Here is a 25,488-nt window from a genome sequence, read left to right as displayed (position 1 = left end):
GAGAAAAGAGGTGGAAATTATATGAGAAACATTGAGACTGGCAGATATTTAAATAATTGTATTGATTAATAATCGTGTATTTTTTATCATTTAAAAAGTGTTAATAGTTGACGATGAATAGGGAACGGTAAATGTTTAGCCACTGGATTACTAACAAACCTTTATTGAGAGGCAGAATTACTAGTTCTCATAAACACTCTTATTTTGGCTGTTAGCCCTCTGCTCTTGTTCTGCACACCACCTTCCTCAGAAAGAATCTTCCTCTCCAACACTCATAAAACTTACTCGGGTCAAAGCATGTGACCACAAAGCAACATCAGTACAACTGTCAAGCTAAACTGTCATTTGTCATTTGGAAGACAAAGAGTGTGTGGTGACTGTGTAGATATGATAGTTTAGGAAGGGAGGTGTTAGACCAGAAACAGCATTTGCACAGCAAGCTGTAGTTCCTAGAAAGCAAAGTGTTAATGCACGGGGTCAGTGTCACTATGTTTGACACTGATGAGGACAAAGGGAAAGCTTATGTAATGCAAACTGCACACATAGGGTTTTTCCCCTCCTGATCTGATTCTGCTCAAAATAGACCAAGTCCCAGAGAAAGGAAAGAGGTATCTACAAAAGAACAGCTAAGACCAGCGAAGAGAGGAAACATTAAGGAGGAGGAAAACAGCAGGATTCTTGGAACAGTTTCTACTACTCTGACACGTCGGGTTGTTGATTGACCGCAGAAATCTGGCTGTGAACCACCGCTGCCTATTATTGTTGTATGGACTTTTCTTTTTTCAAGAGTTTCAACTGCAATCGTTTACTGCAACATCAGCATTTTCCCCTAAATGACATCTGAGAGCAGTCCTTATACATACTGAACTTCCAAAGCTGCACTGGAGACTTTATGGGAGCAATGCTACATTTTACAGCTATAAAAGTGAAAGTGACTCAGTCAGCAGTCAATGAAAGCCCTTGTGAAACATTTTTACCCATAAGAACAAGACAGAAATAGAGAGAGTAAAACTCCATCACAATTTGCTTTCAATGCAATAATATTATAAATACACATTATTACTCTCAGCCATTTGCAGCTGTCAAACATAATCTCACTGCAGTGCAGTAAAAAGTCAGTCAATGTGCCCGCTGCTCGACATTGATGACACAATTTAACTTCTAAATCGGGTTTCATATAAAAAATAAAAAAACAAAATCACAGACAAGAACAACTAGAACCATGTACAAGCACCTCTTCATGAGAAAACGAAAATGTTTCCTGGCGAGACACGAAGGCTTATTTCAAATGACGAAGGCTTCTGGTCTGCAGAGCACAGGCTGTGGGCTAAGATTACAGACATCTCAAGTTTAAAAATGCCACAACACTTTCTCGCTCAGCCGGCAAACTGCATCCCACTGCACTTTTGCAGACGCTTTACAAATTAATTGCGTATGAGCATTACTGATCAAGCCATGTCTGGCAACTTCTTTGTCCACTAACAGATTGAGAAATAATTTGTAGAAAGCTGGCATCTTTCAGCAGCAAATTTATGGGAGAAATTTTCAGCTCTTTTTATGTTTTACATGCTCAATTTTTACCAATTTACTTTGGCAAAGCTTTGCGAGGAACACGACTGCACAAGATACCGCTTGTAAATGAAATCGTCTTGTTAACATGCATTTTTGTGATTTCGTGGCGAGTTGCATTTCATATTGATAAAGAGACTTATCGCCAATGTGAACAGAAGACTGCAGTAAAAGTGTTTTTCGTGCTACTTATTCCACTGACCCGCAACAACGCTACTAAATCAACAGCACAACCAGTGCAGAATTACAGAATGAATGACTCGACCTGGTATGTTTTAGTGAAAACCAGTCCAATTCCTGAACAAATCACACTAATTAGTCACTTGTTTCAATGAAACAAACAAATATAGCTAAGACATCAATGTAATTACTGAATGGTTGTTTAATGAAAAGGTATAGCTAAAGATGCTTATTATGAGGGTTTTTTTTCAGTAGTATTTTATGAAAAAGAACTTAATTATATATTAAACAACATTATTATACAAACAAAAAATAGTTACATTTAAGACCAAATATCCCACCCCTAAAAGACTGGGTAAACACATTTTTTAAATTAATTTATTTCTTAAAAATGTTGAATTATTTATTCATAATATAATATTATATCATAGCAAACAATATTTTTTTATTTTAATAAAAAAAAAAATAATGAAACTAAGGAACACCCATAACAGGAATCAGAACCTGAAACCGGAAGCATCAAATTATTTGATTCCCATCCCTAATGCAATGCTGGCTCAACAAACAAAAGCAAAAACATCAAACAGCCACTCAGGCTTCTTATTAAAACTGTAGTATCTGGGGTTGTGATCTCAGATATGGAAAATAATAAAAAGCAGACGCTAAAATATTCCCTTGGCCAAGATGTTCAGCCACAGCATCACTCCTTTTCCCTTTCCGCACAATCAACACTTTTTATAACTTCCCTAAAGCTGTCAGTCTGGCTAAGAGCAGTGAGGAGCACTCAAGAGCGGAGTGGAGGAGGAAAAGGAAAGAACAATCATCAGCTACTGCTGCTTAAAAAGAGGGAGAAGAGCGAGGAGAGGAGAGTCTGCCAGTGCCTCTCTGACCTCCACAGTTTGGTTTGGCAGAGACGGCGGATAATAGGTCAACATCAAGCATGTAGAAGAGGGTCAGAGCGAGGCAGGAAGAAACAAAGAAAATGGAGATTGAAAGATGGAAAGAAATGAGGCAGACAGATAAAGAGAGGGGGTAAGGCATCCCTCTCCTGTCTTCTGGCCCCCAGCCCTGCTGGTGTCTTCTCCACAGTGTCGGATCTCTCGTTCACACCATAGACAGCTGGAGGCGTCAACACATGACTGGGCCTAAATCTCTTCTACCCACAAGCCCAGCCTCTGTTTATGCTCACAAAGCAGCCGCCTGTCACAATACACACACATCCCTCTGATGCAAAGCCTTGTGTATCTTGGTGTAACTCTGTGGGTCTGTAGGCCCCTCCCTGATATGAGGTATCATTTACTTCCCAAGCAGTTTCATGACTGTAGCTTTTCAGCGTCTTTGTCAGAAAAGCATAGAGATCCCTATAATATGTTTGGCTATACGCCCCGAGTTGATTAATTTCAAGTAGATTGCTCAACAGATATTCTTTTGTTGGGCAAAAGACTCTACTGCGGTGCTAAATGTCTGACTGTAGCATCTGTAGAGGTTTTGCAGCACGAGCCGTACATCTCAAAGCTACAGAGAGTAAGGCTATCGCCGTGAGGGGGCAGGAAACAGTTTGGTGATGCCAAAGACAATAACATTAACATGAACCGTCTCAATCCAAGCTATCACTTTCCTGTCAGGGCTCTGCATCTACAAAAGCCTTGATACTAGTTAGGGGTTAAAGTTCCTACTACAAATCACACTGTGTGGGAACACACTTAATATACTTTCTTAATAAGTTCCAGAGAAGCAAATGTCTGGTAATCAAATGTGTTTCCTTGAAAAGCATCCCATGTACCTTTTAGTGCAGACGGCCCAGTGAGGAGAATAAACGTGAGAATGACAAAAATGACAGATAAGATGGGGTTATTTCCATTCACATTTTAATTTAATAAAAAAAAAAAAAAATGAATGTCTGAACTTAAAAAAGCATGTGCTGTCTTGCCACAGAGTTGAAGATATAGAGAAGAAAAAAGTGGAGGACAGCACATTCCTGTGGAATGAGTTGGACTGGCTGGCAGAGATGGCCCAGAAAAGCTGAGAATGATGAATATCATAGGCCTGTGAAGTGGAACAAGACAAGGAATCCTTACGACGCTTCACCAAAACCATTATACCAACAAACACACACACACACACACACACATACACATACAATTACATAAAATAAAGCAAAGAACCCTGAACTCATACAATACTTTTTGGGAAGTCGTGGCCTAATGGTTAGAGAGTTGGACTCGTGATCCAAAGGTTGCGGGTTCGAGTCTCCGGCCGGCAGGAATTGTAGGTGGGGGGAGTGAATGTCCAGCGCTCTCTCCACCCTCAATACCACGACTGAGGTGCCCTTGAGCAAGGCACCGAACCCCCAACTGCTCCCCGGGCGCTGCAGCATAAAATGGCTGCCCACTGCTCCGGGTGTGTGTTCACGGTGTGTGTGTGTTCACTGCTGTGTGTGTGCACGTTGGATGGGTTAAATGCAGAGCACGAATTCCGAGTATGGGTCACCATACTTGGCTGAATGTCACTTCACTCACTCACTCACTCTACAGATGCTCTAAACTGGCTGAATGTTGGACCAACTGCAGCCCAGACGAGCAAATCTCCAAAACCACAAGGGTGGGTTTCCAAATCAGTATGAGAACTAAATCGAATGGAAGTTTCAAAAGCTAGAACGTGTAAAAAAAAAAAAAAAAAAAAAAAAAAAAAAAACTACACTGTTGTCTCTTCAGGTGGGTGCAGAAGGGGACACCCTTCAAGCAACCCACTTCAAGGAGATCAAAATGACAGAAATCTTTCTAAATATTAAAGGGATTTACCCAAAAAGTGATTTTTTTATCATTTCCACTCCCTCATGTCATTCTGAATCTGTATAACTTTGTTTTTTTCTGTGAAACATGAAGATAATTTGAGAAATGTGTTTTGTCCATTCAATTGGAAGTCACTAGGGTCCAAATCTATTTGGTTACCAATATTCTTCAAAATGTCAAACAGGTTTGGAATGACATGAGAGTAAATAGTGACAGAATTAAAAAAGATATTTGTATGAACAGATTCAAAACCATACTTCCCAAAAGCATGGCAATTCCCAAACAATGGCAATGCTTAGTTACATCAGTGAAACGTAGCATTGGAAAAAAGATTTCACCATCAAAATCATCTCTGCAAATGTTGGATGAGAGGTAAATATATGAAAGGGATGTTGTTTTTAAGAAATTTCTTCAGGAGAGCTCTTAATTGTAAGATTTATTTTGCTAAAAGTCACCGTAAATGTGTGAGGTAAAGCCTTTAAACGCCACTTCTGCCGTGGCTGATCAGTTTCAAATATGGAGAGTGATCTTTTTTGATCCATATACAAGTAAAATGCAAATTTTTTTTAATTACTCAAGGCACATGAGCAGATATATTTCCAAAACCTTGTATTTCTACTTGACCGAGCCTGACAAGATTTGAATCTAATCTCTTATGATATACTTCCATTTCCAACATTTTGGCCCCGCATCACCTATACTCAAGTCATCACAGGGACACAATAAATAATAAATGATCCTGAAATTTCTGATGGAATTCCCATTTGCTGTGCAGACGATTTTTTCAGCTCTGAGGATTACTGTTCATTTCATGCGGTGTCCTTTTCAAAAATATCTGCTTGTCGGCAAGCACAGAGATCTCTTACAATCACCAACCACAGCACAAATTCAACCGAGCACACAAGCCTTCAACACTTCAGGTTCAGACATTCTTAGAAATGATTTTAGATTAAAGTTTTCAAGGTGTTGGAAGTAAAGCCACTTTCTATGGATCACTCCCACTTAGATGCTCAGACTCATTTTCATTAGGGATTCCCACCCTTTTGAAAGACTGAGGTCACAGACTGTTTGCTAACTCCTCCTTGAGATACATATTTTGATGTTGCGGACGTGATGAAGCACCAAGAATTTCCAATTAAGAGATGCAAAATCCTTCTGTCTAACCATTAGTCCAAGACAAGAGCCTACAGGAAAATAACCATGCATCATTTTACATTCTTTCAAACAAGAACTCATCATTTTACTCTTTAGCACATGGTTACATAGAGTCTAGACCAATATCCTCAGATCTGAATTTGCTCCAATCAAGAAAAACAGCTTTCATCTTGACATTGGAGGAAAGTTATTATAATACAGCATGTTCTAGTCCTCAAGGTGCCTTAGGCTGGCCGGCAGGGTTTTTGGAGCAGCAGGGTGGACAATGATTGATTGAAAGATGATTGATGACTCCAGCTGACCGTTCATCTCAGATTTCAATTGTTGTGGTTCAGGCTCTTTGCACCTTGTAAAGCACTTTGAGAGGAGTGCGTTGCATGAGAGAGCAAGGGAAATGGAGGAAGGCATAGGGTCCAACAGGTGCCAGTCTAGCCCCCCCAAGTCATCAGCGTGTTGCCATGGCGCCATTACTGCCCGGAATGTTCGTTGGGTCAGCAGGGGAACTCAGTGTGGGCAGATGATGAAGGGAAAGAAGAAAACAAGGCTTGGAAAAACAAAGCAGAAATATAAACCGTGAAACTTCAGGAAGAAAAACACCAAGGTATCAAAGCAGACAATCACAAAATTAAGGTTTGTTTGGTCAGATATATCTCCGATTCCATTTTTACAGTTTTTTTGGATCTCAATCACAGTATTAGCCATCAATCAACTTCAATTGCTTGGCTGGAGGACAATGATCTCTTTCAGTGATGCATATACTGTATGTTATAATGAGGGATGGGGAACGTTGGATCGAGTGGCTTCATCTCTGGCTGGGATAGTGCTGATGCAGCTGGTTAAGGGCTCCAAAGTGACCCTGCTGGAGTCAAAACTGGCCTCCATCCTTCAGTAATCAACCCCTGAGAGAGGGGTCAGGGGTCATCCAGCGTCCAGCAGCACAGCTAAGCCCACCACAAGCTGAAGGATTTTCACGTATATGCCACAAAACCAGGTTCATGAGGCCTGAGGTAACATCAGTGTATGTCAATGACATGAAGCTCATTTATTTTTCTGTTAATTTACTTAAAGAAAAAAATGCCATTCATTTTACGGAATATCATAGAATATCTGAAGACCTTCATAACTGTGTAGTTGCCGCCAAAACGTTTCCTAAATTATCAGATAAGTGGACCTTTTATGACAAGGCACAGTTCAGGTTATAAAATGTCATATGGTGCGACGTGATATTTATGAATTAATAATCCATGATTTGTAAAAAAAAAAACTTGTTTTTTGTTTTTCAAATTATTGTTAAGATGTGTATATGCATCTATTAAAGATGTAAGGACAACACTTTTTACTTGACAGTTACACAACATGACATTTTATTTTTCTTGAAAATAGTATAAAAAAGGTATAACTTTTTCAAAACCATTTGAGCAGAAAGATTACATTTCTAAAGACTTGGCACATATATAAAAAAATCTTTCCTTTTGTTTATCATGGACACACTTATACAAATATTTTACTTCAAATGCAGGGGAGAAAAATATCCAATTACATGTTATATTATTTGTAATGTAAAGTGTGATTCATTTTCATTCTCATGTACACTGGGAAACAGAGAAAAGAATCGACAGACATTTAGGTCACAAGCCTAAGGTTGGGTCAGGGTGAAAATTACACTTTTTTTCCCCCTCTTAAAATCAGGCGAGAGCTATTCATGTGCAATGTAAGTACAGGAAGACGAGGCCAGAAATATCACAGAGCATCCTCCTCTAAAATACCCCTCATTGCCAGAGTCCAGATAACTCTATCAAGATACACAAGGTGATTTCAAAGACTTGTCTGCTGTACAGACTCATGCCACAGGAATGCGAGGCAATAAGAACAAATAATGACAATAATGAAATTTCTTTCTTGTCAGGGTACCTATTCATCATATGAGAGAACGGACACACGAGAAAGCCCCACTGGGGGTGACTGTGGTCAGAGCCAAAACTTTTCACCCTCTTCCAGACATGCAAAATGAAGTCATTTTCTACACAGATGGACCTGAAACAGAGAGGATTCATGCCTAAATTGATGAAGCTGAATTTTGGCTACAGCAACTACACATGTGAAGCTTTCGAGAGCCTTTGAGGTGGTGATAAGTCTAAATGCCCTTTGGCAAATCACTGGTGTGCAAGCACGTGTGTGATGTTAGGGGCACGCAATTTTGTCCTTGTAACTTTAGCACCACAGACAAAAAGTTTAGTTTTTGTTTTAGTTTTTCTCATAGTTTGGTATGTGGGGTTCCATTGGGGGTCACACCTTGAATTACGTCTCTCATCTTTGAAGGGCGCTTGGACAGAAGCAGAACTCTTCCTGTTAGCCAAGTAGTGGCGTGACAACTCCTATTGAGCTATTGCCACACACAGGGAGCAGACCGAACACTCAAAGTAGCCTTGAGCGTTGTATTGCTATACACCAATAAGAGTAAAGCTATGCTTGGCAAAGTTCTCCAGTGCACTTAGCGAAAGGCAGATGTGGCTTTGAACGGTGCAAAACTTTATTCACAGAATGTCCCATTATTGTTTTGAAAGATCAAGAATGAAAGAATATAACATTTAAAAAAAAAAAAAAACAATATCTATATCTATATATAATCTATATATAATTTGGAATAATATAATTCAACAATACAGGAAGGCGGTACAAACGTCCACAACCTGTTTAGTACAAGTTAGCATTTAAAAATAACGTATGCCGTTGCCGTTTAAAAAAAAAAAACTTGTTCCAACTTCGGAAAGCCCCCTTGATGTTTGGCTGCATTTGGTACATACCAGGGGTTACTTGCCATGCGGGAGAGTAAGGTGCCATCAAGACCCCTTGGAAACATTTTATTTTAAGCAAAATTTATGAGGTCAGCACCTGCCATCAAAGTAAATTATGATAACGCTTAAGCTTGGCCCATTAGGCATTTATTCAGAACTATGTAGCACTCAACAAATCACAGACAGTCAGAATGGAATTTATGATGCGCGTCGCCCTCCATGAATTACAGCTATAAACTTTCAATGCATTTGCCGCACATTAAATGACACTGGAGTGACTTCAACATTTTTAGATCTTTGATGGTTGTATACCATTAAAGCACTCAATGTGAACAGATAAACAGTTAAGCGTGAAGGTTTACAGTAATAATTTGATCGCTCTATAAATATCATCCTTAACACAATCTAGATTTAAAATTTGTTTGAATTTAAGAGCAAAGTGTATAATTTCAATGACTGCTCACCTTTAACAATTTTTCACCATTTTAAACACGATTTGTTGTGAAAAAAAAAAAAGTTGTTTAAAATAGTTTTAGATGCATAGCATGTCAAATTCATACATTGTTAACTGCACAAAAGTCTTCATGTCAAACTACTTACATGTATATTGAAGCAAAGAAGTATTCACAAGCATTCTGTTGCAATGCAATACACTGACATGAATAATCAGGCGTATGTTTAAACTTAGAAAGGAACATGCTACCAAACGTAAATACATTCTGCCAACAAGCTTGTGTCTTTAGCGAGCAGCACCCTGCTTGTATGCCAAGAAAAACTTCTTAGGTTTGGATATTTATAGTGGCTTTGTGGGTTTCGATGCTGGTCACAGTGCAGTTATCTAAAGGCTGATAAAGATGAAAAGATCATGAGGTAAACGTGCAGTGATTTCGCTCTTTTGCTCATCTGTTGTACCTAGTAGTGCTAAATACACCAGCAAAATTCTTCTGGTTCAAATATGCATACGTATAACCAATGTTGTTGAATTATCCTTCTACCATTAAGCAAAGTCAAATACAATTCAACTATGAGCACGTAAGTGGGTCAGATACTTCAAACGCATTGCGGTGATGCTTGTGAGTGAAACATCATACCAACAATGAACAGGCTCAGAGGAGCAGGCCATGCTAGATTAAAGTCTGAATGATGCTTAACCCTGGCCTCTGCTGAAATGAACGGGACTTTAGCTCTCTCTCACACACACACACACACAACACATGCACCCTTACACCAGCACAAAGGCTTTGATCCACAGTAAAGTGGCTTTGATGGCTGAGGTACAGGAGCCTTGTGGAATCATCACAACCTCATCTAATCTTAGCGACGATGCTTATTTGTACTCAGCGTCTTAGAGTTACAGTGTCTTACTCTGAGATTCTTCATACATATGGGCCCTTGTCTAAAGATAACAGCACAGGCTTGATCAAATTTGGGTTTGGTAAATTAGTGGCATGTATATTATTAAAAGTATATTGCAAAGTGTGCTAAACTGCGCATATTTCTGTGTGCCGTTTATGCAATTTGTGTATTATTGTATGGGTCACTAGATCAGAGCATCTGCAAGCTTTACACAGACTATTTTTAACCCATAAACAAGAACAACAACAAAAATCATTCTCCTTTTCTATCTCCAGATGAGATAAGACTGAATAACATTAGATCATATGCTACCATTTAAATGTTTAGGGCAACTATTTATTTATTTATTGTGCAAATTTTCTTATGCTCACCAATTATGTATTTTTGTTCAAAATTACAGTAAAAACTAATCTTGTGAAATATTACAACTCATTCTAATATGCTGATATGGTGCTGAAGAAACATTTATTATTATTGTAATATCTTATCATAGCTTAGCTTATTACAAGTTGAAAACAATTGTGCCGCTTAATATTTCTTGGAAACTGTGATGCATTTTTTCAAGACTTTATAAATGTCTTTTCCGTCACTTTTGATCAATTTAATGAATCCTTACTGAATAAAAGTTTTAATTTCTTTAAAAACTGACTCCAAACTTTTGAACACTAGTGTACAAAATTACACACTTTTTTATTATTCCAAAAAAAAAAAAAAAAAAAAAAAAGAGGAAAGCACATATGCCATTCTACGTAACATTAAAGAATATTTTAATATAATGCTGTAATTTAGGCACTGAACTCCAGATGTAATATTATCATTGTTTTAAATTACCCAAATTATTTCAACTTATGACCCTCGCCACCTGAAATACATCTCGAGGAGTTTATCCAAAGGTCTATGGAAACTAGATCCAAAATGGAGAACCAACATCTTAAGATTTTTTTTTCACTCTCTTTTTAACTTTCTTTTACTGCTCCCATTTGCAAAACAGAGGAATTATTAAGTTACTGTAAGTAAAATTTGCTCTAATTACCAAAAAATGTGAATGTTGGTGCTCTCGTGATTACATGACACATACACATCAACACAGGCTATTAAACCACTTACGACAGTATATGAAACAGAATCATCAATCTTCATAATGGAAAGAACTGTATATTTTGTTACGTCAAAATGTAAGGCTAAAATAAACCATTCAACTCATGCAGTCAAACAGACCAGAAATGAAATCTAATGAACGTCACACCAGCCACTTTACTCAGCTTTCAGGGCATTTATTAAAACTGTAACTGTTGTGTTTCTGTGACATTGGCAAACATTTAACAAAACAAAAATCTAAGAGAAATGACATAAATCACGGATGTGTCATTATTTCAGAGTAAAGACTGATCCATCACCGTGTGTGTGTGTGTGTGTGTGTGTGTGTGTGTGTTAATCTCCTTTATCCTTGCATCAGGGCAGGGCGTGTCTCCCTGTCTCCAGTAATAGGCAGCAATGAGAAGCTTGAGTAAACACAATCAATGAGAAACAGTACAGCACACACAGGCAAGATACACACTCTGACAAACATGAACACACATATGAACACCCCTCCACTCTCCCTCCCGCAACCCACTGCTCTGTCCACAGTCACTTCCACTGCCATATTGCAACTATCGATCTGCAAAAACTACCCAGCCCAAAGAATTTATTGTAGTCGCTATCATCAATTTAGAGGTAGACCTAAAATAAAACCTGCAACGTCGGAGAGCAACTGTCCCCCCCTCACACTTTCTTTGATGATTTCCGATTACAATGTCTTCATCCATTATTGATGAAGTTAAAGTAGTGGCATGCTGAATGTGTTGCATAGGAGATTTGGGGCTAATCCATCAGAAAACAGGCACAGGCACATAATGAAGAAAAAAAAGGCACAAATGTCAACAGTTTCACATAGGGACTGGATTAAGCAACCCCCCACAAAGAGACTGTCTCTCTACCCTTCATACACAAACACTCACACTATGTCTCACCCGAGGATTAACGCACAACCAAATAGTAAACCTGAGCTGATTTGTGTTTCCCAAAGTACCTCTGGAGGCACCAGGATGAACGTAACGAATAATATTCTCAGCATCAAGGTAAAAGCACAAAAGATGTTTGCATTGTCAATATTGATAATATGACCTTTCCTTTTCACTTTACATCCCTCTCTCGGTCTGTCTCTCTCTCTCTCTCTCTCTCTCAGTCACAGTGGACTAATTAAACACTAAGCTGACTCTAGTGGAGGTTTGTGATGCACCTGAGCAGTTGTTGTCAATGGTTCAGTAACCATCTGATCTCTTTTGCTGATGACCGGGCGCTGGCGTCCATCATGTTTGTCTCATTACCTCCATTTCATTCTTGGACAATTTTCCCTCCGGCAAACCAGGGGCATCACCGCAGCTAACCACTCTCACTCGCTCACTCCAGCTGTTTATTGGTCCCCCTGCATCGGTAATTAACACAGTGTGCTCACATTTATATTTTCAACTCATATTTCAAAAAAAGGATACATAAACAACTTGTCATATACAATTATAGAGAATTTTGAAATTATTATAGAAAGCATATTTTATATAAATTCCATTATTTTTTTTATATCATTTTATATAATGTATGGTTTATAGACTGTGATTAATAAAAATTGAAAGTCTAGTTTAACCTGAAGTAATGCTGCCTTATCCACTGCACTAAACTAAAAGATATTAAATCATTTAACATTCAAAACCACATTACATCAGTGAAAGTTTTTGCTACCATGGTAAATGAGATGTTAATAGCATATCGGCCCAAGACAAAAAGCTGAGTGTTTTTTAAATATATACTACTGCTTTGCTGGGTTCAGAGTGGCGTGTGTGTGCGTCTGTGTGTAGGTACTGACTTCAATTGCTTGCCATATTTGTCCTTCATAGGCCTGGTCATGACAGTAAATGTTAACCACAGTCCATATGTATGCGATGGCATTGTATGTGTTCCAGAATATTCTCACGGTCTGGACGCTAGTTTTGAAACCCAGTCATTTCAAGAACTGTCGGTAGTACAGCCATAAGGCTAATGCTATCTAATCTTACAAATCAACCTGGCAAATGGAAATTCACATTGTCTTTTTTAGGCACTCCTTCTTTCTAACTAACAGTAGTCATGGTAAAGAAATTAAACCCATAATAAAGTCTCCTCTCATGGTAATCCTGCTGGTCTAACATATTAGCAGTACATAAACTTATTTGTATAATGGTTTGTGGCTTTGTGTGCACTACTTTGACAAGCAATACTGGAAAAATCATAAAAACACTGCATGCGTGAAGACAGTAGTGTGTGACAGCCACTGTTTACAGTAATTGTTTGAATATAATCTATGAAGCAGCATTGTGATTATAATCTGGGTTACATCAATAATCTGTCAAACTATAGCAGTTCTGGTTGAGCAAACAGAGCTTCTTGTGTGTTGAATGGCATCATAATGAGACACACTATTTCCTGTGCCCACAGCCTGACAAACGAAGTCATATTTAATTGATTCCTCGTGTGAAACTCGGTTCACCCTTAATGAATCCAAACTGAACAAAAGCAAAAATAATTTGTTATTCTGAAGCAATTACCCAGCATGTCAGAAGGTCTAAACTGTGATAGAAATATATATTTCGCACCTTCTATCTTTTGCCAGTATAGTCAAATCATTGCACTGTACCAAGAAATGATGAAAACAAAGACATATTCATTTTAGTACAATAATTGTTTAGTAAAATAATCTGCCAGCCATTTTATATTATAATAAAAATAAACAATAACTGACACAAAATACTGTGACCTCTCAAAAGATGAATCATCCAAACGGATCCTAAAACAAAAGTTGAAATGCACTGCAATACCTTTACTGATGTTATCCATAGAAATACTGACTAATAGATTTCTGATTGTCATTTTAACTAATTATCTGAAGCATATCATTTTAGGCAATTAAAGCATACTAACTAGTTCACCTTTACATAGAACTTGATATCTAGACATATTTCAGTTCATTTGATTTATTTATTGTATAAGAGCATATACACAACACATCACTGTCTTTTCATGGAGAGGTTTATGTGGTTGTAAAGTCTTTGAACAGAGTTTTGGTCGGGTCATTTCAGCCCACACATCAGAGCCCTGTACGATATTCTTTCAAGTGTCCTTCTACGACGCCAAAGATGACAACAGCGAATCGATAACGAGGCAGAAATTAAAAGAAGCCGCCGGTCTGCCCCCGAGGCATGAAGATCTTCGAGCGACCCCTTTTTCTGAACTGTAGGCATTCCTTAGCAGGCTTTTTCAGCGTGAGAAAGCAAAGGCTCCAGCTGCTGCCAGATGAAGGTAAGAGCGATGCAAGGACGCGTCTCTCTCTCCCACAGAACCGCTGTTCGGATGAGACGGACGTGATTGACATTCACTCTAAAAAAAATAAAAATTATATATATATGCGTAAATATATATATAATTTATTTATATATATATATATATATATATATATATATATATATATATATATATATATATATATATATATATATATATATATATATATATTATATGGCTTCTTCAATGGTTCTTTAACGCAGGCTAGGTTTAGAATCTTTGCAATTATTTTGGCTGTATAAAGTGTAGGCTATATGGTTTTACGGCGATTAAAAAGTTCTTGATATAATTATTTATCTATATAATCTAAATTGGTGATATTTTATCACAACATAGATTATTTTATAAAGAAGATAATAAAAGTCTATTTGTGGAACCATCTTGGTTATAATTGGAAACTAAAAATAGGTAGATATAGGCAACGGAAACGATTACTGTGGTTGATAAATACTTTCCTCATTAATTCGTATTTAAACAATTACAATAAAATATTGGGAAAATGAACACTATTTTGAAGCAACAATTTAAATACACTTCGCATACGGAGGATGATGTGGACGGCGATGAGATCGGGTTATTTATTTGCAACAACAAAAAAATGCTCACTGAGTTAGTTTTTGTTTGATATATTTGTATCAGGTAATTGCAGTATATAATAACAACAATCCGCGTGCAGAATTATAGATAAACATGCATGTCATTTTAGGCTCCCAGGCCTATTAAAGCTGTGACAGAGAGAGTGGGGTATTCCAACACAGGCCTGGGAATCCCCCCATGGCCGAGAGCATTAATTACTTGCTTAATGGGTGTATGACCCACAATGTAAAAAACGGATTAGGCGCGTGAAACCTCCGTCAGGTCTGCTTTGCTCGCGTCGCGTGAGATGCGGATGGAAATCAGTCCGGTGCACGCGGATCTTTAAAGATCATTTGCATCCAAGCCAGCTGTTCACTTCATTCCTGACCGACACAGTCTAAGCACGCACACTTTTCAGCAGAAGTTAGTAGGCTATTTTAGATTACAGCAATGTTTTCTGTTCAAATGCATTAGCCTATTATAAAAATCAAATCAAATTAAAACTGCTCAGTTTGTTGTCAGCCGATCATCACATTCTGCAAATAAGTCTGACTTATCCAAAACTGAAAAGACCATCCAGACTACCTGTGTTATAGTATATTATGGACTTCATACAATAATCAAAATACCCTCATAATATAGGCCTATAAATATTTTGTTCCATTCTGGTAGCCATAGTTTTAAAATAGAATTCGATATAAAAAAAATAATAATAATATATAAATAAAGTGTATATTTTAAAATTGGCCTATATATTATAATAGTAGGAAAGCAAGAAAAAAAACATGTTCATTTCAACGCGTTTCATTTTTGGATTTCTTTATGTCAGTCGGTATTTCTGTTACATAATAACATAAGAAATTAACTTAGTTTTCAGAGAGTGGCCGCTTTAATTGCAGCTAAATAAATTAAATATACCTTGATTGGATCAATATTCATCCATGAGTGTTTTCGCGTTCGTCGGGTTAAATTTGCTGGTTGAATTAACGTATTACCGTGTTTTAATGGCTAATTTGTTGTCTAATTTAGCCTACCGTTTCGCATCACAAAGTTCACCCCTCACACACACTCGACGTGTTGGTTGTGCATACAAACACACCCACTGTGGCACGCATGCACACGCACGCGCTTATACACACAAACTCTCACTCACGCCCACGCGCTGACAGTCAAAGCTCGTGAGAGGGAGAAATGCACCACTCTGCGTCTTTCTGCGGAAAAAGTTGCAGTCGTGGAGGCTCTGCAGAAAATATGAGTTACTAAAGCAACTTCTGAGTTTGTTGCAAAAACACTCTGGGTTGAAGGTAACACGTGCCTGTTTTCGCGTTCTTTGAAAGAACCCAGATATATCCCTAATCGCTTTCATTGAGGAAGAGGTTACGCTCGTTTTGGACCAGGTAGCAACAGTTTATGTAACCGGACAACATCAAGGGCAAAGATAAACTTGTTCAGAGGTGTGGAATTTATCTTTTTTTTTTTAAAAGAAAAAGAAAATCAAGACTGGCACGACTGCAAAGCGCCGCTTTTCAACAACCACTGGTAAGTGCGCATGACACCCTATCTTGAATGTGAGATAATGCAAGTGAAGGAATTCGTTCCACCTCTGGGTTGCCAGCCACGGGTGAACTTCAGCTTTAGTGTAGTTAGATGGAGAGGCATGATAAGTGATGCTCTGGCAGGTCTCACCTCGACTTTGCAATTTATTATAATATATCGTTAACACTGCGAGACAAACGGGACTAGGACAACTTTATAGTTATAGCATTTATACATGGCTCTAGTATTGGTTAACATAAACAGAAATAAATCGTGCTAACGAAATTTGCTTTCACAACTAGCAAACAACCTTTTAAATACTGTTTTTAAATGCTTTTTAAATACTCGTAACACTCCTAAAAATATATTATTTTAGTTATAACATTTGCGATGAAACAGGTAATTAAATTAAAATGTAATTATTGAATAATATGATAATGTGATATTGAATAATAAGATAGTATTGAATAAATATATATGAATTAAAATTTACATGTATGCAAATGCCAGGTAACCAGATAATTGATGAAGACAATGCGCTCTAAAATTTCTGTAAACTAATACAGTAGTTTCATTTTATTCGTTTATATATCAATAAATCAAGTTGAATTAAATTTAGCTAAAGAAAGAATTACACACACAAGCAAACTGAAGTACACCACTTTATTAATAAATCTTTATAGGCCCGCAAGACTCTGAGAATATTATAGTACTATCCTTACTGTTACGTTTAACAATGTTACGAGTTTAAAATAACAAAACAAATATTTTCCCTCAATTAATCATCAGAACAAAATTTGCTAAGAATACCTTCTTATTATCAGTAGTAATAGTAGCCTATGTTTTGCAGTTATTGTGTAGACTAAATTTTAAATAGACTAAATAAAAAACTATCATATTACAAATATCTAAGCACGTTTTGTACATACATATTTTCATCTGTTGATGAACTTGCATTGATGTAGTCCATGTTGTAATCTTGTGTCATGTGTAATGTTTTGTTTCTTACCTTTTCTTGTTTGAAAATGACCTTGTCAGAGTACTTATTTAACATGACAGTTGTATTAAACTCGCGTAAAACAATAAAAAACAAAACAAACATCAATAATAATAAAGTTACCAATATAAGTAGCCCAAATCAAAACGGAACGGATGCCATGAACACGCTCAGCTAACGAAAGACAACTTTAATTGGCCTTTAATTTCACAGCCTACTTTGTTTGGTAAATAATTTAGACAATTAATTCGAATAATTTAATAATTTTATACTAGCATCTCAAAATAGTATTTAGATTAATGACTTTCGCCCTCACACGAATTGCATATTACGCGGCACACATATACAAAGAAACGCGCACAATTTTAATTTCCAGAGTGTCAAGCCTTTGACTAAAGGCACAGATGCGAGGCAGGTGATATAAGGGGAGGGCTAAAGTAAAGCGTTGCATTCGGAGAGAGAAAAATGGAGAGGGAAAACGGTTAACAGCAGGATTGCATGCAAATTTCCAAAAGAAATTATCATAAGCAAACATCTGAAGCCTGGGCTAATAAAGGCCCATCTGTGTTGCTTCATATCTGGTTAGTATAGAGCTGCGATAATGAATTTTGTAATATCCAACCGACAGACATCTCAATCAGACACTAATCCCCTGATTTTACCGCGGAATCACTCAACTTCTAGCGCTCAAACTGCTCTCTTTCTCTCACTGACACACACGCGGTGCATGGTCTCTCCTCTTTGTGCCTTGTTTTCATGTGCGTTTGGAGACACGAGTCTTAATTAGAAAGGACTCGAGTAAGCGCTAAGGGATTTCAAAACAAAAGATGAGGAATGTGGACATCCCATTACAGACAGGAACTATCCAATATATGACAATGGGTTTGAAATATATCATCTCTGAGTGGCCCATCCGGTCATGTTTGAAAACGTACAACTAAACATTCTTAAACAAAAGTTGGCCTACACATATGACTATTTCCAACATAATATCAACACTTTAATAAAATATTAAATAACCATTTCTCTTTTTTCACAGGTGCTCAACGTATAATCTAACAAATGGACTCCCACTGCCGCAAACTTGCATCAACGTGTGCTCAATTAGGTAAGAAGATATTGGTGAATGACAAGCCCCCCCTCCTTGTTAAATCTCCAGAGAAGATCTGGATTCATTAATGTCCTTGGTTGGTTTAATCAAACATTTCAACGTTGTCTGGCCTACATAAAATACTAATCCCAGCTAGAAAAACTGGTCTATGTAAAAAGTAAGGCGCTTGTAGACTACCTTTGGTGTTTGACTGGTTATAAGGAAAGCGGAACCATTAGACGTTTATAGTCAAAGATGGACATCTGGTGGTAGGACAGGATCATACATGGATAAATAAGAACAACTTTATGATACCCCGTAGTAGCTAGTTTTAAAGAAAAGTCTGTGTGATTTTAGAGGTTTATGATCTCTAAAATATCTTGAAGTTGTTCAAATAAAATACTGATTCGATAAATGCCTGGTGATAAAATGTACCCTGTGGTTAAGTGATCATGCGTCCTCAATGAAAAGATGTAAAACGTGGCCATTAAAATAATACAAATTAGATATAGTTTAAATTATACTTCAGTGTGATAGACTGTAGAAGGTAGATTAAGCGCAAAAATATATAAAAAAACATTTTCTCCAGAAAATTATAATCTGGCGCACAAGGACAATTTTAACAGAAACGTAAAAAGACTGTATTAAAACTGCAAGGGGAAAATTGTGCAGGCTACAAGAAGGCTGGTACTTAATGTGTGGCCGGTCTCCATATCATCTGGCATCTTCATTAAGCTAATTAAAGCAAACTAAGAACAAATCATAACACTTATTTAGCCGAATTAGTCCGTTTGTCATAATATCCCATTTCCCATAGTCATTTAACATTGGCTATGAACCGATACAGATAGCCTAATGCAGATAAGAGATAAAAGGAAAAGGTGATCATAAAATGCAAACAGCAACGTAAGAGGGAAAAGATTTTGCAGCGACTTGATTACCGACAATCTCGTCTCCTCTGCAGTAATATATGCAGCGCTTGTTAGATAGACTCAGGGGAAAAGTAAATGTGTAATGAAAGCCTCCTCGTGAGGAGGAATATACTAATGGAAGAATCTAATGTCCTCTTAATCCTATGGAAAAGGCTTTGTCGTCTCCCTTATATTGACTGAATTGGTAATTAATGGCTCTGTGGTGCACCATGGCCAATAATCCACAGCAGGCAGTGAGAGCGCTCTGAAGCATTTTGAGGGTCCAAAATAAATACAGAGCAATAATCTAGTCCACATCTATCAGTGCGTTTAACAAGAATCGAGCTCTGCAACTTTTGCCTATATGGAATTGCAATGCGCACAATGAATATTTCTGCGCGTAAAACATATTTAATCTAAGTTCTAGAATAATCATGGCATTAATTTAACTGTTTGTATATATAATATATATTAATACTTTTTATTTTCAAAATAAATGAAATAACTGAATGGCAAGTATGAGAAAACAGACCGAAACCCGATCTTTAATAACGTGCAGTGTCTGGGCGCAAACGCATTGAACGCGAGGTCACATTCTCATACAAAAAGATCTGTACATACAAGATTTGTCGGTTCCAGGATCATATATTATGCCATAAATTAATATCCAGTACCAAGAGCGTGAGCTGAATCAAAGTCAGAGATGGAGATGGTCGGGTCATTTTCATAAGCGCCTGGCTGCATTTTCTCTTTTCTCCGTTTTTTTCCCCTACTTGGTATGTTTGACATATCAGGTGATTTCTCAGGACAAACAGGGAAGCAAAAAATGTAGAGTTTGTTTGCTCATTTAGTTACACTAATTTCCTCACTTATTGAGTTAGCTGCAATCAGCTGCTTGCAACAATGAAATCGGGTTGGCCGCTTCTTCTTTTGTTGCTTTCTTTTTTATATATATATTACCCATTTGCTGTGACATTTTCATTTGAATGACAACTAAAATGTCACCAGAACTCTAAATGAAATCCAACTAGGAAAAGCTTTTTCTCCTGTTATTTTCTAATTGAACTAATCTATTTAAAAAAAAAAAAAAAAAAAAAAAAAAAAAAAAAACTTTAAATCATGATAAATAACAAATAAAAATTATACATAGGCTCATTTAAAATTAATTAGGGCTAATAATTTTATTTAAAAATAACAATGCAGTTATTAAACGTATGTAACTAATTGCAATGTTTTGAAGGAACTTGAGACAACAAGGTGAAGGAGCTTGAAGTCATTAAAGATGCCCATTTAAAATTCTTAAGCAAATGAGCGCCTCATCAGATTAAATGTAGCATACTCAGAAAAGCAAAGTGGGTGCTCTCTCCCCCGAAATAATCACGGGCACGAGGCGCACAAATGTACCTCGCCAAAGTGCTTTCAGTCCCTAAATTAAATTGTAAAACTAATGTAAGCAGGTATAAACTAAAATATATATTTTTCATATTTTTTTCTTGTTTCTTCTATAGACCTACAGTTAGGCCTGTTATTTATAATAGGAATGCATTACCTAACAGTCTGAGCTTATTTGTTACAAATGAATTTGTAACGCGGTCTTTGATACAGTCAACTAATTGTTGCGAAGAATCACCCAATACGTTTTCGTATTTAGTTGTGCCATTTCCTGAGCTTATTTTACTTTGACAGAAATCTGTGTTTGAGTTATAATGTTAATAAAACGTTTTTAGAATACCTGCACAGAAAAAAAGTTCAGGTGTGCTAGGCTATAATACATTTCTTTAACACGTTTCGCTTTCTCGGAAGCCACTAGTGAATGCACAGCCTGTCTTTATTTACATGCTCTTTAAAGGGAAAAAAGGCTGCATTTTCTCATTTCTTTGGGCCGTTTTTTAGTCGGTTGGCCATAAAATCTGTCAAGTATAGGCTGTAATGTTCCGTCAGATTGTGGGCGGAGTCTGTGTGAAGCATAGAGCAGCTCGGTTGGACGGAGAGAAGGACAGCTGAAATGAAGAGCGAGCGCTGTGAAGTGCAGGAGAGTGTGTGTGTATGCAAGTGGATATAATATCACATACCTGTCCCTGTCACTCTGGCTCTACTTGTAGCTCTCGGCTGAAACAGAGATATCTTTTACTCAGTCGAAACGAAAAAAAAAAAAAAACAATCTTTCTTCAGCACTGGGTTTATTTTATTACGCTAACAGCCGTTTGAGGAGTGTCGCTTTGAGTGGTTTAAGTGAGGAAGGAGCACTAACAACGCTTGTCGATACTTCACTACTGGACACATTCATTTATTCTATATATTTATTTTTTTTCTACATTTGTGACCTTCGCGGAGGAAGTTATATCTATCTGCTTGCGAACCGTCCGTAATTCGCTTGTGTTATCCATGACCTCTATGAAGGATCCGTTGAGTTTGGACCATCACCACAATCACCACATTACCGGGAGCAAACACGCGCCGCTTACAATGGCTTCTAGTCTGCAACCGCTCCAGCGGTCTGTGGACTCTAAACACAGGCTGGAGGTTCACACGGTTTCAGACACCTCCAGTCCAGAGTCCGTAGGTAAGCCCTGGTCCTCTGAAGGGATTGTTAATTGGAGTGTTTTCGGGTTGGTGTCAGTTATCATTAGGTATACTGCCTGTGAAACGAAACCGTTTAAAACTTCTCCCTCAGTTTGGAAACAGTAGGTTACAGTGTGAGGCATGCAAATATATAAAGACATGGAGCTGGCAGTTAGTTGATTCATAGGGCTATTGAAGTAGCTACATAAGTCATGCCCTTTGACAGAGCTTTATTTACTTAAATTGTGTGTGAAAATGTGGGCTTCTCGCAAATGTTTACACTGCGGCATTGCGTTTTGTATGGAATACTAATACAAACATTCTCCACCGCTAATGTTATTTTTTCGAATAATGAGACAGACTTGATGCGTTCTTTGTGGCTAAAATATTTTTAAACCTTGATTTTAGAACATTTGCGCTTGGATTTTTACAGATATTAGCTTTGCAAGAAATTTTTGCTGAACATTAGCGGTTGATGAGAAATTTAGTTCAGGAGCATCATTAATTAATTTAGACTGTTACGTTGTTACCAAGGAACCTAAACTTGTTACTATGATGTCAAATATTTTCAATTCAATAAAACGGAATTAGATTTATCACCCCACACAGACTTCTCCACTGTGTCAAAACAGAGCCCGAAGCATAAAAATTGTTCCTCTTGGATTAAACATTTATTTGAAAATACTGAATTACTTTGCATTGCAGAGAAAGAGAAGGGTCAGAGTAAAAACGAAGATTCGACTGATGACCCATCGAAAAAGAAGAGACAGAGGCGGCAACGAACGCATTTTACAAGCCAACAGCTCCAAGAACTGGAGGCCACTTTTCAGCGGAATCGCTATCCGGACATGTCCACGAGAGAGGAGATCGCTGTTTGGACTAATTTAACAGAGGCCAGAGTCAGAGTAAGTTTGATAAATGAAATGACATTGTAATATGTGATAAAGCCCTATTTATTTTGGAACCAAATCCACAATTCAACTTCCAAATTCTATATTTTAAATAGATAAAATAAAAATTGGTAATAAAATTGTGTATAGCCTAATACTAGACCAACTTATTTTTTTTTTTTACAAATTACCATTATTCATTATATAATAAAAAAATAATTAACTTATTAGTACTGTTTTAGAGTTATAGTAGCCTATTTATTTAAACTAATTTGTTCATAGGCTACATATAAATACTTTTATATTTAACTATTAGGGCGCTACATGCTATAGGCTACCATCTAAAATTGCATGATGTTAATTTAGGTTACATGCTAAATATGATTTTATTTAATCATTTAAATAAAAGAGGCTAATTATGGGTGAGTCAAATTGTTTGCAATCAACACAAGTGACGCCCTAACGATGACAGACCTTAATTGAGTCACACAGTCGCCTTTTAAGAGGTGCAAAGCTTGTATTTTGCGATTGTCATTCTCGTGTTGTATATACTTAAGGTTAGTGTGTCTCCGCCTGTTTAGGGGCAATACACATTTGAAGCGTCGGGCGGCCCATTGACCGCTATCAGACTGGATGTGTATTGGGATTCCCGGGATCAGACAAGATTCCGGGTGACTGATAAAAAGCGATTAATTAGGGAACCTAACTGAGTTTGACACCACCACCACCCATATCATTCTACCAAAAGCAACCCGAGCTGTAGCCCGCGGTGACAGCGATTATGAAAACTTATTGCTAATCGTCGGTTTAATTGTTCCCTTAGTCTCAGAAAAGAATTAATTATGTAATCTAATAAGGAATCTAAATTAATTTCTGCATTTGTTGCAGGTGTGGTTCAAGAATCGACGGGCAAAATGGAGAAAAAGGGAAAGGAACCAACAGGCAGAGTTGTGCAAAAACGGTTTCGGCCCTCAATTCAACGGACTCATGCAGCCCTACGATGACATGTATCCCAGCTATACGTACAACAACTGGGCTGCAAAGGGGCTCACGTCGGCCTCTCTGTCTACCAAAAGCTTCCCCTTTTTCAATTCCATGAACGTCAATCCGCTGTCGTCCCAGGCCATGTTCTCCCCACCTAACTCCATCTCTTCAATGAGCATGTCCTCCAGTATGGTTCCGTCTGCTGTCACCGGCGTGCCCGGATCAAGCTTAAACAGCCTCAATAACTTGAATAACCTCAGCAACCCCTCTCTAAATCCGGGGGTTCCCACGCCGGCGTGCCCTTACGCCCCACCGACACCTCCGTATGTTTACCGGGACACTTGTAACTCCAGTCTTGCCAGTCTGAGACTGAAAGCCAAGCAGCACTCGAGTTTTGGATACGCGAGCGTGCAGAATCCGGCCTCCAATCTCAGCGCTTGCCAGTACGCAGTGGATAGACCGGTGTAAGAGATGATTGTAGAATTTACAATCCCGAATCCCAGGAACGAGAGACTACACTTTTTGTTTCAAGGGCACTAGAAGAATAAACCACTGAAACGCGTCCAATCCTGTGATGGAATGTCAAGCGGGAACGGAAGGCAAATGCGCCATTTCTAATAAGATTTGTTCTCTACACTAGCAAGTGCACACTAGCCAGTGAAGAGTTTAGGATACCATTATATAAAAGAAAAAAAAAAGCTCATTTATTTTGACGGTTCAACTTTTGGACAGTAATTGACTGAACGGTTGTATATAGCTTATACATATATCTTAAAGTCATCTCCAATTTGTAGAGGCGAAAGCTCTAACTCTTAAGCATTTTCGAGAATTCAGTTGAACACAGCATGTGGAACACGTACAGGAATCATGTCTTGCTTGCGATCAAGGGAATGTACATACTAAACGCACCAGTCGTGTGTGATATTATAAATTTATTATTAAATGTCTGTGTGAATATAGATCTAGAATAGCAACCCTGGGTAATAATACGCAAATGTTTCTGCGAAATGAACTTGGTTTTTTGCTCTGTGTATAATATTTGGTACGGAATTTTTGTTTCGTTTTTCAACATCCCAAAAATAAACTATTGTGTTTTATTTAATGGAAGTAAATATATTGTTCTAAAACATTTCAAAACGTTTTCTTCACAATTATTGCACGCTCATGCATGTAGCACACATTTGTTCCTTTGTGGCATTCTAAGGTTTATAGAGAGAGAGAGGGAAACATCAACGTGACATGAGAAGTCCGGTGAAGAGGGCGAGATGTCCCGAGCAGATTAGAGTCGAATATACAAGACTGACTGGAGGCTGGGCCTCCAGTGATCACCGATGCTTGAAATAACATTGCAATAAGATCGGGGCAGGCTGGACCACACATCATTGAGCCATCTGCCAGCTGAACTCCTTTAAAAAAAACAAACAAAAAAAATATTATGTGATACACGATGGTCCAGTATTAAGCTCATCGGATCGCGATTAAGTTGAAAACAAGGCTCCTATCTCATATGAATTATGGATTACTTATAATAACATAAAGTGCCATGCCACTGCGCAAACAAAACTGTATTATTATTATTATTTTTTAAAATCAGACTCACAGTAGCTTGGCGCGTATCATTAGAAGTAGGCTAATCTCGACACTGAGTGTCAATTGACTGGCTGTTTGTAAACAAAGAAAAG

The 25,488-nt window shown here is 37.6% G+C and overlaps 1 protein-coding gene across 3 annotated transcripts; it reads left to right on the top strand.

Moving 5' to 3' along the window:
- Positions 1–15,993: 15,993 nt before the first annotated feature.
- On the top strand, positions 15,994–25,216 carry LOC306883310 (pituitary homeobox 2). Of its 3 annotated transcripts, none has more exons than XM_079438485.1 (4): positions 15,994–16,375; positions 18,409–18,477; positions 22,638–22,837; positions 23,711–25,210. In XM_079438485.1, exons 2-4 carry the CDS (start codon positions 18,432–18,434, stop codon positions 24,272–24,274), a joined length of 810 nt encoding a protein of 269 aa, XP_079294611.1. In that variant the 5' UTR covers positions 15,994–16,375; positions 18,409–18,431; the 3' UTR covers positions 24,275–25,210. The 3 variants fall into 3 exon arrangements, with proteins under 3 accessions (XP_079294611.1, XP_079294612.1, XP_079294610.1); XM_079438486.1 differs by lacking the exon at positions 15,994–16,375 and adding an exon at positions 17,817–17,950; XM_079438484.1 differs by lacking the exons at positions 15,994–16,375; positions 18,409–18,477 and adding an exon at positions 21,364–21,933 and having other exon boundaries at positions 23,711–25,216.
- The last annotated feature ends 272 nt before the right edge of the window (positions 25,217–25,488 follow it).

Source organism: Barbus barbus, assembly GCF_936440315.1.
Source record: "Barbus barbus genome assembly, chromosome: 17".
Lineage (NCBI taxonomy): Eukaryota > Metazoa > Chordata > Actinopteri > Cypriniformes > Cyprinidae > Barbus > Barbus barbus.
This window is presented reverse-complemented; position numbering and strand designations above follow the sequence as displayed.